Consider the following 18,315-nt stretch of genomic DNA (forward strand, 5'->3'; position numbering starts at 1 on the left):
GGAGGAGCATCCTGCTCAGCAGTTCAGTCCGGCAACCACCGACAGTTGATTAAGTCTACACAGCCTCATTTTGAACCTACCCTCATCTTGAACTATTTCCAAACAAGAACTTTCATCTTGGCTGAATTCTAAACACGAACTTTATACACACCTTCTGGGAACTGGTTATATTTCTTTTCCCCTCAACCTACTGTGAGGATAATATTTTATAAGTTTATTTGTTTATATATGTATATATATATATATATATGTATGTATATATTTTTTGCATATAGCCTAGAAATAACCCAAATAAATTTATTTACGCTACCTCTTGTCTTTCGAATTCGTCACACTACGATCGTACTAAATCGTCCGTGTGTTGCAGCTACGTGGGTTAAATATTCAGTATCTGCGCAATCGACGGTGTAATAGCTTTCGCTTGTTTAGCGTTATAAAGCTATTGAGGGTTAAAAATATTAATTTTCTTGTCTTGCTTACTTTCTGGCAAATTTACTTTATCCTTCTGTTAAGTCCAGTATAACGATTATTCTTCTGACCGAGTTTCTTTACTAGAGCTTTACTTTACGAATACAGCAAAATGCATTCACTTTTCAAAACGTAATTAAGAGCCTTGGCAGTGTGTGTCGTCGACTAGTAGCTCATTTTGAACACTTTCGGAGTTCTTTCTGCTAAAAGAATAGTAGAGAGTATTTTTTTTAAAGTTCTGTTCGTTTTCCTTCTCAACATTAATGGTATGGCTCTTTATAACTTGAAAAATCCAGGTAAGCTATTCTTATTACATTTCTATAATGTGAAATTTTATTTTTTGTTAATGCCGCTGTAGGAATAGTTTAGAATAAATTGTTTGTCTTTGAAGTTAATCGTTCAAGAAATATGTATTTCCAGTATTCTTGAGTAAAATTAGTGTATTTTGAGAGAGTAATTGCTATTATTTATGTATCTTAATAAAACGAATCTTAAGCGCTGTGAGTTTCAAAAAAAAAAAAAAAAAATTGCCGATTTCTCGTTTTTACTTCTGTATGGAAGTACGCAATTGTCAGTTGTGTTTACTTAAGTACACCTGGAAAGTTTATGAAACTAAAAGAGAGTTGTAATGTATGATAAAGAATTAAATAAAGTTTCAAGGAAGGAAACAAAACTTTTGTCAATGCATTTAAATCGGAGAGTAAATGATTTTAATCAACATAATTTAAAAAAAAAAAAAAAACTCTGTGATTAAAAGCGGACTTTGTCCCACTTTTTTGTAATGATAAAATGTGTTAAAAGGAGGGAGTAAGATAATCAGTGATGCTTTTAAATGAATTTTATTTCAGAAGACAAGCAACAGCTTTTTAATACAGCATATTTTAAGCTTACTTTAAAGCTTTTGTGAGATTTTTATCAGAGATAAAAAGCATTTTATTAAAATCGGATGTTTAATTAGGTCTATTATAACTTTCACATTTGTTTTAAAAACACTCAAAGTCTTCATTGTATTATGTAAAATAAGTGTAACAAGCACAGTGAGTTCCTATGGGTAGAGGAATTGATTGTGCTTTCCTTTCCCCCTTCCACTTTTACAAATTAAAAGCAAGGTAGGATTGAAGGATAAGAAAGAATTAACGCCTATTCAGTAGTTAACCGTACTGTGTGATTTGAATTTGATTGGTACAGCCTATTAAACAAACTAAAATTATATTCTTATATTTCATACCATTAACTTTCTCTTTTGTTTATACTGTTTCCTGCAAAATTTTAAGTGCTATCACTTGTGCTAACTTACTGCTTTGTATCTGAAATTTTATTCTATTTGTCGAGTTTCTGAGAAATACAGTGGCTCCCAAAAGTGTTTGTACACTTATGATTTTCATTCAAACAGGGCTCTATCCATTAATTAAAAGTAAACGTTCTGAATGAGATTTTAATAATAAGATCTATAATCTATTCGTAACAAAATTACATGAAATATTTTTTAAATATAGTGAAACTTTATTTTTAAGAAATTAATAATCAAGAAATGACAAACATTTTATCACACAAAAGTGTTTGTATACTGAAATATTTTTGGATAAAATCAAAATTAGAATTATCGTTTGCCCCCTTTTTTTTTTTTTTGGCTAATCTTTGGAATATGGTAACAGGTAGTTTGTCAACATTTTGGTAAGGCGATAAAGGTTACTAGCTAGGACTTTAGCAGTGTACATGGATAAAGTCAAGAGTGTGCGCAATGCCATTTTGTGCAATTCTGGGATGTTTTTTTAAGTGAAAATATGTCGATGTGTACATGGATGATACTGTGTATGTGCAGTTCTTAAAAACGCGGCAAGACGTGGGCGATTCTGCACTTTCTCCCAATTTCGCACCTAATTTTCGTCATGATTAAGCACTTTTGTTCCATAAAAGTTCTAGCATGAGCGTAATTCGGATTGCAGATTGTTGGGAAAAAAATGTTGAGTTAAAAAAAAAAAATGCCTTTATTTTGTGAAAACAAAATGGCGTCCAAACAGAAACTAGCAGGTTGCTGTAGCAGGGTTGGTCGCCAAATTTTCGCCAAAAAATTGCCAAGTTACTATAATCCAAAGATAAGCTTTTTTTTAAAAAAATTTTTGCATTGTGGTGGCATTTAAAAATTGTTTGCTTTAATTTTTTATTGTTTACTTCATAATATTCTATTTATTATTGAAAAATGGGTCGCAGTCATAAAAAAATTACAAACAGCATCCGAAAATTTATATATTTTTTTTTTGCCATAGTAGGGGTAAATCAATTCGAAATATCACTAAATTAGTTAATTTATCCCATTCTACAGTGCAGTATGTGATAAAACGCTTCAAAGAAGAAAATCGGGGTAGAGTAGACTTTAAGGTACCCCTTGTATTATGGCGAAGTTGTTTGATTTATCGCCAAGTTGCTGTTTCATTTATGGTAGCCTGAGTAGTTGAATGATGTGGAAATCCTATTTTGATGTAATCGGGTGCATGATTCTGGGATATTTTGAATCGTGGGATGTTTCGTAAGCATTTTTGTGGTGTGTGTTGGTTTGATTCTTTAGATGGTAGAATGGCCGAATGTAGTAAGATTAATTTGAAGTTTCTGTACGATTTGGAGTGAAAGGGGAAAAGAACTTTAGGTACTTTTCCGTTTCGCCGGCGCAAATCTCGCCAAGCAGACTTTGTTGGCGACAACATACAGTATACACATAAAAAATGTTAATGTTAGTTCTAAGCATTTGTTATTTTGAAGGCATAAACATTTTAATATGGTTTAAAATTTTTTAAAAAGCCAATAAATAAAGACAATAAATTCGTAAAAAGACATTAATTTAAGAATTTACTATGCTTTCATGGTTCAACATCCCGATTCGCCAGTTCTTATCACGTGACCCCCAAGTGATCTCATCTCACGTAAACTACGCTACAAAAATCTAATTCTCCCATTAATGATTTACATTAATTTCAAGTTAAATCTTGATTTGGAATACAAGTTAGTTTAAATGCAAGAATTATTTCAATTCATACGAATAGCTTACTCGGAAATTATGTAAAACCGCACTGCTTTACTTCGCTAGTGCATTCTCATTAGAATGGATGAATTTAAACCTTGATTTTGCCTTTTTTATATTTTATCCTTCCGATGAGCGGTGTGATTGCATCCTAATTGACTTAATTACCGGGAATGGTCTTAGGGCATAAAATTGAACCATCTTGCAAAAATTCTATGTAATTGTATGCAAGTATTGAAAGAATGGCTGCAACTTGTTTTGAAAATGAAGCGTAAAAGGTTGCCAGCGAAGGTATTCCGTTTGCCATCGGTTGTACCATTATTGGCGACTTTATCGTTTGCGCCGGCAAAATGGAAAAGTACCGAACTTTAATTGACTGGTGTGTAAATGAAGGTTTACTTAGTAGCCATTATAAGTGTCCTGTATGTAGGAAGGATATGCGTCTAGTCGAACGTAAAAACCGTTTAGATGGATTTGAATGGGTTTGTAGGAAGAAAGGTTCATATAGTCACCATGTGAAGCATTCAATCAGAAAGAGTACCTGGTTTGAAAAAAGTCATTTGAGTATGATTGATATTTTGATTTTTACGTGGCTCTGGGTGTAGGAAGCGAAGTTGAAAATCATGGTAAATGAATATTTACTTTTGGTAGTGCTTAAATGTAAATGTATAACATGTTTTTCCTTTTTTATATTATTTTATTGTTTGGTTTAAAATGTATTTGGTTGATCTTTAGATTATGGTAACTTGGCGATTTTTTGGCGAAAATTTGGCGACCAACTCTCCTACAGCAACCCTCTATTTTTTTTTTCCCGCCGCCATTTTGTCTTCACGAAGTAAAGACATGTTTCTTTTCTTTTTATCTACTGAACACTTCTTCCAACAATCTACTAGCCGAATTACACTTATGCTAGAAATTTTATCTAACAAAACTGCTTAATCATGACAAATATTCACTGCAAAATTGGGAAAAAGTGCACAATACCATACTCCTTACGCATTTTTCAAAATAACACATACACATAAACCATGTACACGTCGACTTATTTTTACTTAAAAAAACATCCCAGAATTACACAAAAATGGCATTGCGCACACTCTTCACTATATCCATGTACACTCCTTTTTTCTCATAAATTAGAAAAATTTCACGAAAATACATGACAATTTTCTGAATCTTTAAACCCGGTAAAAAGAACATATGTGAAATTACCTGATCGCGAAAAAGTATATACCCTTTCCAAATATGAACATTTCCACATATAGAATAAATAAAATATCCAAAAACTTTTACCTCTAAATCATCTATTATATTATAAATGTCACCAATGAATTCATACCGCAAGCATTACAAATACTTAGTGTCAAATATTTAAATTATTTCCATGCACGTTTACTTCAACTAAAACGTATACCAAATTCCTACAAACATAAAATTCACAAAATAACTATCATTTAATTAAAATATAATTAAATTCAAAAACACTACTTAAAATATAAATAAGCACATACATTAAATTAATAAAAATTAGCTTACAATCCTAATTACTTTAAACTAAATCATTGCTAATAACAATTTTCCCAATAATACCAAATTACTTTACTTCCACCTTACATTTAGAACAATGCATAAAAATAATCTCCTCAAATAATTAAAAATACTAACTTACCTAATCTTCTTCAGAATCTTGCTTACATGGTGGATACACTTTTATTATGGATTCAATCAAATTATTGAACGATTTTTTCTGCGAATTTTTTCTCGACACTTCCTCCGCTAAATAAAAAGCAAAATTCTCTTTATCACATCTAGAATTCACTTTAGACAGCGCCATACAATCCCAAAATTATTCAACCCTACTTCACACAACACACAATGAAGCTTAATACAAAATAATATACGGCCACTGATATTTTTCCAAATTCCCCCCTTTTCCGATTAAAGAACCGTAATTCATCCAATAATATCACATGACATATCCCATGATCTCTCATTTCCCTCACACAAAATAATGCGTAATCGGAACTGAGTACTGCTCACATTATTACCAAAGTCCCAGGTAGTAACCTTTATCGCCTCCAAAATGTCACCAAACTACCAGTTACCATATTCTAAAGATCAGCCATGTAGGTTATTGAGATTAAGTATTTTTTGTTTGCCTATTTTGTAGAATTTGGTGCTCCTTTGACTTTTTAAGTGAAAATATATCGATGTGTACATGGACAAAGTAAAGGGAGTGCGCAATGCAAGTTTGTGCAATTCGGGGATTTTTTTTTAAGTGAAAATAGGTCGATGTGTACATGGATAAAGTCAAAGGAGTGCACAATGCCATTTTTGTGCAATTCGGGGATTTTTTTTTAAGTGAAAATAAATCGATGTGTACATGGATACCGAGTTTGTGCAATTGTTTGTCTTGTTAATTTGGCTTCGCAAGCCAAAATAACGAGTCAAAGAATTGCACAAAATCGGTATCCATGTTTCACCAAGGGGTACCCTAAACTATACTTTTACCGTAAATCAGATTGAAAACAAGGTAAGAAAAGGTCGACCGAGAAAGTTAACTAAACGTGATGAGAGATTTATTATTAGAAAATTTGTGAAAAACCAAAGTTTGAGTGCTGTAAAAGTTTCTGCAAAATTTAATGCAAAGTTTTCTACTTCAATTTAACCTGAAATTGTTCGACGAGTTCTCAGACAAGCTGGATTACATGGGCGTTCTGCCCGTAAAAAAATTTTTTTTGAGAAAAACAGAAAGCTTAAGCTTTCATTCGCAGAATCAATGATAAATACACCCGAAACGTACTGGAATAATGTCCTATTTGCTGACAAAAGCAAATTTAACATTTTTGGTTCAGATGGTCGAATAACTGTATGGAGAAAAAAAAATGAAGAACTTAGTTGGAACAGTTAAGCACGGCGGTGGAGGTGTTCTTGTGTGGGGGTGCATGGCAGCATCATGACTAGGTAATTTGGTATTTATTGTTGGCATAATGAATCATTCTCTTTATTTAAATATTTTAAGAGACAATTTAAAATTATAAGCCCAAATTTTGGGTATTGGAAACAAATTTATTTTTAATCATGATAACGACCCTAAGCATACGGGTTTCAACGTTCGCCTGTGGTGTCTCTATAATTGTCCACAGGTTTTGAAAACCACCTCAATCGCCAGATTTAAACCGCATAGAACACGTTTGGAAAGAACTGGAGGTTAAAGTATGAAAACACGACATCAAAATGAAAAGCAAACTCGAAACAGTCATGATGGAAGAATGGATGAACATTGATACAGAAATTATAAAAAAACTAGTAAAATCTATTCCCAGATGCTTAAAAGCTGTTGTGGATGCTAAAGGATATCCGATGAATCTTCAGATTATGGTAACTTTGCGATTTTTTGGCGAAAATTTGGCGATAACCCTGCTACAGCAACCTGCTAGTTTTTCTATTTTTTGGATGCCATTTTGTTTTCACGAAGTAAAGGCATGTTTTTTTTTTAACTCAACATTTTTTTCAAACAATCTGCTAGCCGAATTACGCTTATGCTGGAACTTTTATGGAACAAAAGTGCTTAATCATGACGAAGATTAGGTGCGAAATTGGGAGAAAGTGCAGAATCGCCCACTGCTTGCCACGTTTTTAAGAATTGCACATAAACGGTATCCATGTACACGTTGACCTATTTTCACTTAAAAAAACATCCCAGAATTGCACAAAAATGGCATTGCACAAACTCTTGACTTTATCCATGTACACTGCTAAAGTCCTAGCTAGTAGCCTTTATCGCCTTATCAAATATATTTTTTTTTACTCAACATTTTTTCCAACAAACTGCTAGCTGAATTACGCTTATGCTAGAACTTTTATGGAACAAAAATGCTTAACCATGACGAAGATTAGGTGCGAAATTGGGAGAAAGTGCTAAATTGCCCACTGCTTCGCGCGTTTTTAAGAATTGTACATATGCGGTATCCATGTACACGTCAACTTATTTTCACTTTAAAAAAATCATCCCAGAATTGCCCAAAAATGGCATTGCTTGACATACGCTTGACTTTATCCATGTACACATCGACCTATTTTCACTTAAAAAGTCAAAGAAAATTGACAAAAATCCAATTCTTCTTACTCTTGGAAAAAGCGCCAAACAAATAAGTGGGCGATTCTGCGCTTCAGCAGCGAAATTGTTTCTAAGTGCTTATTAGCTAAAATCACGATCGGAATTTTCCGGAAAATGTTACATGACCTATCTCATGATCTCTCATTTCTCTGAGACAAAATCATCTGTGATTCGAACTATGTACTTTTCAGATTATTGCTAAGTCCTACCTAGTAACCTTTATTGCCTTACCAAAATGTCACCAAACTGCCTGTTACCATATTCCAAAGATTAGCCAGATATCCTACTAAGTATTAATTTAACGAAAAATGAAAATATTTACTAATATGTCAAGATTTTTTTGCAGTGTACGAAGACTTTTGCGAGATAAAATGTTTGTCATTTTTTGATTATTAATTTCTTAAAAATAAAGTTTCGCTATATTTAAAAAATATTTCATATAATTTTGTTACGAATAGATTATAGATCTTATTATTAAAATCTCATTCAGAAAGTTTACTTTTAATTAAAGGTTAGAGCCCTATTTCAATGAAAATCGTAAGTGTACGAACACTTTTGGGAGCCACTGTGCATCAGGAAGCTAAAATTTCCAAATTATTCCAATCTTAAGTTTGAATTGTATTAATGGAAAGATTAAACTAGTGGGGGTTAGTAATGCAATGTGTAAAACTTTTGGGGAGAAAAATGAAAGGTTTAGTTTCCTGAATGTAAAATCTCTATTGAATTTGCCTTTTTCAAGCTTAAATAAGTGATATAAAACAAGAAATGGATGATAGTAAGTGTCTGTCACTATTGTTATCATGACCATTATTATTTCTAATTCAGGAACTACTCTTATATGCCCCCTCAGGTCGCCAAATGCGGCGACAAATTTCTCGATAAGCATTTTTGGCGGTGCCATATTACTATCTAAATTTTTTGTCTACATTTCGAACTTTAAGTCTAAAATGTCTCCAAAAACGCGGTTTTCGCACATGCAAAAACCATGTTTTTAACACACAATTTAAGCTAAAAATCCAAAACAAAAAATTTAAAGTTTCTAACCAAAAATATTTGACTAGAATCCATGTACACAGCAATATGTTTTAACTTAAAAAAAAAAAAAAAAAAAAATCAACAAATTGCACAATCTTAGGCAACGAATGAATCTACGAACTACGCACACCTCGCTTTAATAAATAACATAACAATAAATTTCAAAGAATGCCATGTACACAGCATCATGTTTAAACTTTAAAAAAAATATATCTATGAATTGCACAATCTAGGCATTACGCACAAATCAACAAAGTAAACTAAAAATACAAACAATTCCAAAAAACAACAATAACAACAGAAATTCATAGTAAAAAAACATAACATTCTACAAAATAAAACCAGTAAAATAAAATGCACTTACCATAATACATTCGTTAATAAAATTTCGGCAGTCACACAACATCTGTGAACAAAAGTACCACGATTTTGCTATATCACATCTCTTTCTGCGACTAAAAATTTCGAAAGTAACGATAAAAACTTCCTCCAAAGTTATCTTACTACACGAAAACCATGATCCAAATCTTAAACTCTGCTGACAGCCACATACTTTACGAGCAAGCATTTGACTGCAAATCCACACAAGAACTATCAGAATGTCCTTCTTCGTCTGAGTTCTCATAGCAGCTCTGTATTTCGGACTCCGTTTTAAAAGTCCCACAGAAACTCCAAAAATGCACTTCAATCATCATAAACACACCCGTGAACGAAAGACTCATTAGCAACTCCAACATCATACCTTTTAATACTAAATTTACTTTTCACACAATCTAAAATATGCTACTGAAATCTTGTCACCACGTCTATCATTTCAACTTAGGGCATTTCAAAACACGCACAACACGAACCAATGAGCAAATAAACCACTGCAGCAAAAGAGTTAAGTTTCAATGTCAAAAGGGTTGCCGTACAAACAACATCATCCCTAAAATCACTGCAATCGTGCCAAAAACCAGCACAGAACATATATCGCGACATTTGGTGATCTTGGGGCGAATATAAGAGTAGAACTGTAATTCAGAATTATTTGCAATTTTAGTCACCTGTGTAGGATGCATAATACATAAGATTTATTTAATTACTCTGTAAAGAATTAGGAAGTTTGTATAAGCATATTTAGTTCACAAATAATTGCAATAACTTTTTTCAGATTATAAAATATGTCCATAATCTATGGGAAAATATCTAAATTTCATATCATATATAGGGCTAGACTTAGTTTAAAATAGAGTAATGATAAAAATGTGAATTCATAATTGTTTTCTTCATATGCTTCATATTGAAAAATTGTTATTTCTATTCAATTTTTGTAGTATATGTGTATTTTAGGTTTAAATATGATTAAAATGTAAAAATATTTTAAAGCCCTGAGAAATTTAGATATAGATAGATACAAGAACATGTATTAAACGGGTCCGTGACACTTAGTCGACAACTACTTAGCCGACGGGACACTTAACCGACGGCGCTTAGCTGACACGGACACTTAGCCGACAGGACATTTACTCGACAAGGACACTTAGCCGACACGGACAGTTAGTCGACAAGACATTTAGCCGACAGGACATTTAGCCGACACGGACAGTTAGCCGACAGGACACTTAGCCGACAGGACATTTAGCCGACACACAGAATTCGCCGTCAGGACATTTAGCTATGGCACAGTTAACTGTCAAGACATTTTAGCTGACGCGTGCCCAATGATTATTTAAATTTACTATCAATTACAAAATTTCTCGACTTCTCCGAATCTTCTTCTTCGAAGATCAATTTTTAAGTTAATTTTTTTGCTTATCAGTAAAATTCAGTTTTCGATTCTTCAAGATCTCATATGTGCTTTTAATTATTGTGTTAATTTAGCATTGTTTGATATGTATCGTGCTGTTTGGTGTATATTGGCCAAATTGAAAAAGCGTTGAAATTTCTTGCCAGGGAATATGAATCAAATTTCGAAAGGAGAAAGAATATTTTTAGCTAAGTATGGCGGTTACTTAATTACATTTTAATATGGGATCTTCAAAAATTATCCGTAAAGCTTCTTCATTTAATCAACTTTCACATCATTAATAATTTTTCTTGTTTACGTAATGATATTAATTTTCCAATCTCGCTCTTTCAAATGCTTTCAAATTTCTAATTATCTTTACGTTTCATTGCTATTTTGCTCATAACATCATGGTACATTCCTTCCCTTAAAAAATCGTTTGGCTCCTCCCACTAATGAAATTTCCTTTCCCTGTCATGAAAAATCTGAATAATGCAATAAAAATTTTTGTTATTCTTGAATTATACTTTTTTATAGAAACATATGGTGATGCAGGTTAGTTTAGCAAATATATTTTATTTTGTTATTAAAACTAATTTAAAAAAGTGAATTTTTAAGACCAGCAAAGGTATAAATTATTTGTGACCTCTATAATTTGCAGTTCATGCCACCATCCTTGAGATAAAAATTATGGGAACTACTCTGATATGCGCCCTCAAGGCGCCTTGGCGAGAAACTCCACGCTGCCATATTGCTATCTAAATTTTTTGTTTACATTTCGAACTTTAAGCCTAAAATGTCTCCAAAAACACGGTTTTCGCTAATGCAAAAACCACGTTTTGAACACACAATTTAAGCTAAAAATCTGAAACAAAAACAAAAAATTTAGATAGCAAAACCGTGAAGTTTCTAACCAGAATTATTTGAGAAGAATCCATGTACACAGCTGTATGTTTTAACTTAAAAAAACATCTACGAATGGCACCATCTAGGCAACGAACAAATTTACGAACTACGCACACCTTGCTTTAATAAATTAACATAACAATAAACTTCAAAGAATACCATGTACACAGCATTCTTTTCAAATTTAAAAAACATCTACTAATTGCACAATTTAGACGGTACGCACTAATCAACAAAATAAGTAAAATAAATTTCAAACAATTAAAAAAAAACAACACTAACTACAGAAATTCATACTAAAAAAAACAATGAACATAACATTCTACAAAATAAGAACAAGAATAAAATAAAATGCACTTACCATTAATGCTTTTTCGAACAACAGAAATACCAATTTCATACCGCCTTTAACATACCGCCACGTAATCACTATCGTATTTATATAACAGCCAGACACACTATCCAGAAAATTCATACTATGGTTCACAAATAAATAAATTAACATATAATCACAAATCCCTACTTCTGTCATGCAAAGCCACTAAAAATAATCTCCCATACCTTCTTTCCACACCTCCAAATAACCATTGCCCCTCAACAGGATGGCCACGACGATATTTCCTTATGCCGAACTTCAATTGAGCAACTTTCACCATTAAATCTTCCCCCCTAGCTTCTCAGACACAAAGCATGACGGGAACCAACAAACTCCAGCGAAAGATTTTTCAACGTCAACAGAGTTGCCATACAACACACAATCGTGCCAAAAACCAGCGCAGAACACATATCGCCACATTTGGTAAAATTAGGGCGTATATCAGAGTTGTACCAAATTATGTAACATTTTATTGACCACGCCTCTCGCTTACAATACTTACGTAGGTTAATGTTTATAGCCCTAAACTAGTGCATAATGTTTAATTTAGAAGTACACTATTCTTTAAGGTTTTGTTTTATTCATAACTGAAGCTGCAGAAGGAGGCGGCCACAAACCAAGTAGGGCGGAGCCTAATTCGGTGCTATCTATCGATGCTACATTTAACTAGATCAGGCATGTAAATAGATAATATTATGTACTATGTTTTGAAAGTCGCAATGTGTAATTTTCAATATAATATGTTATATTAATGTTTTTCTTATAAAATATAATTTTTCTCAATATCTGTTAAAAATGTATAAATTTTCATTTCATTTTTCATTAATTTTATTTTTTTTCTCTTTCATTCCTTCTCTTACTTGTTTTTGGGTTAGCTACATGGTACTGCAGCCACCTAACAGAAGTAGGTTTGGTTTATGTAATTATGACAAAGCCAGAAGGCTATCTGCCCAAGGGAAGGGATGCCTTCGTGGAGGATGTTCTAAAGAAAACTGGCTCATATACGTTACATATGGGAAAAACTAAGGAAACACCCAAACTAAGGACAGTCCGTTCGCAGGATTCAAAATTCCGACCGAACTACCAGTGCTCTGCGACTTTACCACTCAGACGCTGCTGGGCCTATCAGAAATAGAGTGACCGTTTTACTTAATATAGAACCAGTCTCTTCTGATGAAAATTTCTTTTTTAGGCTAAACCTTTATAAATGCGTTGCTCGAAAATGTCCCAAACCTGAATACCGAAGTAAGTATTATTTTTGAATTAAGCTTTTAAAGAAAATATTGGCGGTTTAGTGTTAGATTAGCATCTCTATTTTATTTTGCTATTAAAAAAATAATAAAGAGAACTTTCAAGGTTATGGTGACCGAAAGGAGATGTTTAAAAATCACTGTCACCTCATCGTCAACCGGCAGTTATTTATCATTCTTAAGATAAAAATAAGCAACTTTATTAAAATGTCGGAATCGGGCAAACTCATTTTTACCTACTAACTATGGCCATTATGATAAAACTTCAAAAGTTAATACTGAGAGAGCTGAATTATTGCATAATTTTTGTTTAGGGAAAAAAATGATTGTGTATACTATATATATATATAAAGAGAGAGAAGAACTGCAATACTGCGATATACGATTTTTGTCCTGGGTTTCTATTGCCTGATCAGAGAAGAAAGATGATTGTGTGTGTAATATTATGATTGTGAGTACATAATGTTATATACAAATTAGTTAGGAAAAGAGAAATCTGTATATTTTTACAGTGTACTAAAACATGCACTATCCAATTCCGATAAATCATATTCAAAAGGCTTCCGCGCGACTTTAACACGATCCAAATCATTTAGTAGGTGCGGTTAGAAAATAAGAGTGGAGTTGCATATCAACAGCGTTTTCGATATATGAAGAGTGGAAAATGTAGTTCAGCCAAAACGTTCTGAATACATTTTGCAAAACTTTAAAGAATATTTTAACTCTAAATTAAACATTATGAAACAGTTTAGTGTTATAAACATTAACCTAAGTAAGTATTTTAAGCGAAAGGCATGGTCAATAAAATGTTACAGAATCGCGCTTTTAATTTCCTACAAATTTGAAAGCATTAAGAAGAGCCAGATTGGAAAATTAATATCATTAAGTAAACAAGAAAAAATATTAATGATGTGAAAGTGTTTAAAAGAACCCAGTTGATTAATGAAGAAGCTTTACGGATAATTTTTGAAAATCCCATATTAAAATGTAATTAAGTGACCGCCATACTTAGGTAAAAAAAAAAAACTTTTTTTCCTTTCGATATTTATGTCATATTCCCTGACAAGAAATTTCAGCGCTTTTTCAATTTGTCCAATATACACCACACAATAATTAAAAGCACCTATGGAATCTTTAAGAATCGAAAAATAAGTTTTGCTGATAGGTGAAGAAAATGATTTAAATATTGAACTTAGGAGAAGTCGAGAAATTTTGTAATTGATAATAAATTTGAATAATTATCGGGTACGTGTCAGCTAAACGTCACTGTCGGCTTAGTGTCCTATTGACTAAATGACTTGACAGTTAAGTGTCCCGTAGCTAAATGTCCTGAAGGCTAACTCTCTGTGTTGGCTAAATGTCCTGTCGGCTAAGTGTCCTTGTCGGCTAAGTGTCTTGTCGGCTAACTGTCCGTGTCGGCTAAATGTCCTGTCGGTTAAGTGTCCGTGTCGGCTAAATGTCTTGTCGGCTAAGTGTCCGTGTCGGTTAAATGTCCTGTCGGCTAAATGTACTGTCGGCTAAGTGTCCATGTCGGCTAAGTTTCCGTGTCAGCTAAATGTCTTGTCAGCTAACTGGTGTCGGTTAAGTGTCCTGTCGGATAAGTGGTTGTCGGCTAAGTGTCCGCGACCAGTATTAAACACCAAGTGAGTGTTATATGTTTTTATTAATGTAAATCAATAAAGGTAATTATTCTTTAGTGTTTTACATATTTATGCTTCTTTTACTTACAAATACCAAATATGTATAAAATTATTAAAAATTCTAACTGGTCTTCAAAAAACTAAAAGAAATATTTTTCTTCTTTTTAAAGTTATGATTGCTTCTGTTCCAGCTGATTGTTTTAGTAAAATGCATAGAAGTGTGTTGCTCTCATGTCCGTTGTCTCAAGTGCAATGATGAGTGTACAAAACACATGCTCTATGATCTAAGTAAATATGTTGTAAAAGCACCATATTCTGAATAATCTAAGATGAATGGTCAAGTAGGTAAATTTATGTTAAAAATATGGTATTTCACAAGATTAATGCAGATGCTTTAGCCTGGAAAGAAAGCCTCCATCTAAAAGTAACTTAAGAGGTAGATTATTAAATTATATATATAAACAACAAATAGACGCATGCAGTAATATTTTGATTAATCAAACAGTACGTATAATGTAAGACTGTTAGTATATTATCTGCAATTAACCACCAATTTGCAGTGGATGAAACTGTGTATTTAGTGGAAACTTTCGATAATCATTAGCACTACATACAAATGTAAATTTATTTATCCTTAGCATAGCTAGCACCCGTGAAATATGAATAACTGGGAGGTTCTCATATGAAAACTGAAAGGTTCTGGAAGATTTTGTACTGATGTTATTTCAAAAGAACTTGAAATTGACATAAATTTGCTCTGTAATACATGATTCATGTAACTATTTGTAATGTGATACTTACTTAAAATGAGTTAATATGTAGTTAGATAAATTTTGTAATTCTCTTATACTTTTATACTGAAAACGATGGGTTAGAGTAGACTGAAGGGTATCCTTTGTATTATTGCTAAGTTGTTTTATTTATCGCCAAGTTGTTGTTTCGTTTATCGTCAAGTTGTTTCATTTATGGTAACCTGAGTAGTTGAATGTTCCGTAAATATACTTTTACCTAGAAATGGGGGCTCCTTTAACTTTTTAAGTGAAAATATATCAATGTGTACATGGACAAAGTCAAGGGAGTGTGCAATGCCAAGTGATGTTTTTTTTATGTGAAAATAGGTCGACGTGTACATGGATAAAGTCAAGGCAGTGCACAATGCCTAGTTTGTGCAATTCTGTGATGTTTTTTTAAGTGAAAATAGGTCAAGTTTATGCAGTTCTTTGACTTGTTATTTTGTCTTTGTGTAGCCGCAATTGTGCTTATATATATGGCCTAGAATATTTTTTGTATTATCTGTAAGAACGTATATATACGTGCATATTAAAATATGTCAAAGAAATTAAGGCAATATGTCAAAGTACACAATTTTTTTGTGATATCTGTAAGAACGTATATATATATATATATATATATGTGCATATTAAAATATGTCAAAAGTACACAAATCCAGGTATGTAATACCAGGAGAATTTTTACATTAAAATCAAAAAAATAATTTGTTCTCATAGTAGTTTTTGGAAATTTGTGCTTTCTTAGCGAAAACCCTGATTGCTCAGAGGGTTAATAGTCTTGAAAAGTTTTATAAATGTCTACAATAGATTAAGACAGTTCAAATTAAATAAAATTTAATAAGGAAAATTGTGAAAATCACTGGGGGTTGGAAGAATAGAATTTTCACAAATTAAATTTTATTAATTCAATAAATTTCATTTATTTCTCAGAGACATTTTCTTTAGTAGTTTTTTAAAGTAAAGACTGAAAATTAAAACCTGGGAGATATGACAAAAAATGGGATTGTTAGAAGCTATGCCTTGCTGGTTGATGCCATTAAAAAAATTTAAAGCAGATATAAACATAAAATTCATAGTTGTGTAACCAATAATGCAGCAAATATGCCAAAAAGGAGAAAAGAATTAGAAAATAGTTTTCAGCTTATATTTTATTGTTTAGCATATATACTTGATTTATTTGTGAAAGATTTAACCCTTTGCACTCGGACCCTTTTTCGTGCAGTGCACCAGCAGTTCAAAATGTTTTGCAGCCTTTTTTGACTCGTTTCTTTTTGACTCCTAAAATCATTACACACGCAAATTAATGCATAAAATTTTTATATTTTAACATTTTATATATCTTTACACTTTTATAAACATAATTTTTGAAATATTAGTCTCTGTAATTTTTCTGTGTGTGATATTTCATGTAACAATTCCTAAGATGCATGCCCGGTTTGTAGGGGCAAGTATTACAATAAGTTGTTTGATGCCTTTTTCTGGTTTCATTTCTCTGAGAACAGACTTTGTGATAGATAAGATTTCAGATAATTTTATCTCCATCTAAAGGAGTATCATTTTACACTTCGTAAGATTATACAGAAAGTGCGTAGGAACCTGCTTCGAAGAAACTAAACGTAAACAGTTATTGCCGCGTATTGTATTTCCATATCAAACCAAGTGGTGAGTGAGAGTCACCTCTCGAGTGCAAAGGGTTAAATGTATTAGATGTACACATGTCAAGTCGACATATTTTCAAAGTTGTTAGATTGCTGAAGGCATTATGGCTTTCGTCTATGGATGCCATTTTTGAGTTGCTGCAGATAAAACGATGATAGCTTAGCTCGATGATTTTTAACATTTTTATTTAACACTAGAAAAAGTTATGTATTTTAACACACATTCACTGATACACAGTCACATTGATTACAGTTCGCACGATAAGCATTTTTATAGTTAGCAAGTCGACGTAACTGAAAAATCATGAAAGTGAATTGGAAGAGAGGTGAACGAGTGCTTCAATAACGGCAGCCAGGAACAGAGTAACCAGCCCGAATTTTTCCCTAGTGGAGATGAGGGAGAAAGCTGGTAGCGCCCTCTCTTGGGCCAGTGGACAAATAATAATAATAATAAAGAGTTCTCCACAGCATTAAGGGGCAGACTGCACAAGGAGCTGCCTAAAGTAATTAAATATATAGCACATCAGTTTTGTTAAAAATATTAATTTAAATAAGCAGTTTACCTACCTGACACTATTTCTCTGTTAAAGGCACTTAAAAAAGCTATGTATTTGTGGTATGAAAATGGCTTTCTGTGGTAATGTTAGCACTTTGATATCTTTTTGCTTTCTTCTTGTTCTTAATTCGGCATAGATCTAGCTAGTGATCTGGAGATTATAGAAACCAAATATAAAGTTGATAATTCATATTTAAGTAATAAAATGCTATGAAAATATAGCACTTGGGTAGATTTAGGAAGCACAGCCATTTAGCCATCTATCATGAACGAGACACGTTTGTAACAGAAGAAGCAAATCATAATTGCAAACCCTTCTGACCATCAGAAATTGTTCTAGAAACCAATATGACATTAGTTGCATTACATCATTATGTGTGCAAGCATTAAGCATTAAGTGTTATGTTCCTGTTCTCAACTATGATGTTTCTGCAACTGTAAACAGAAAAAGGCCAATGGCTGTGTTAAGACACATCACTTAACTTTTTACATTGTTTTGTACTGTATAATTTTTACATTGTATACTCAGTTCATCTATGTTCCTAATAATAATTAGCCCCACTCTTACATTGTTATATCTCTCTTATGTTCCTTTCCATTTACGCTTTCTCTTTTTTACTGCTATTATTATGACACACTATTTCTGGCATATCTTTGTAAACCTGCTTATCTGTTGCTTCACACATTACTCAATGCCTTACAGTACCTTCTGCCGTTTTTGGACTTGCTGC

General features: G+C 32.5%; 1 protein-coding gene across 1 annotated transcript in view; it reads left to right on the top strand.

The window, feature by feature from the left end:
* Positions 1-517: 517 nt before the first annotated feature.
* Positions 518-18,315, top strand: part of LOC118202677 (ubiquitin-conjugating enzyme E2 J1-like) — a 61,757-nt gene continuing 43,959 nt past the window's right edge. Inside the window, exon 1 of the mRNA XM_035374852.2 lies at positions 518-764. Coding sequence (XP_035230743.1) covers positions 737-764 — 28 coding nt within the window. The 5' untranslated portion in view covers positions 518-736. The remainder of the gene's footprint in view (positions 765-18,315) is intronic.

This window comes from Stegodyphus dumicola, chromosome X1 (assembly GCF_044657685.1).
Source record: "Stegodyphus dumicola isolate Sdum_Otavi_A_Nest chromosome X1, ASM4465768v1".
Classification (NCBI taxonomy): domain Eukaryota; kingdom Metazoa; phylum Arthropoda; class Arachnida; order Araneae; family Eresidae; genus Stegodyphus; species Stegodyphus dumicola.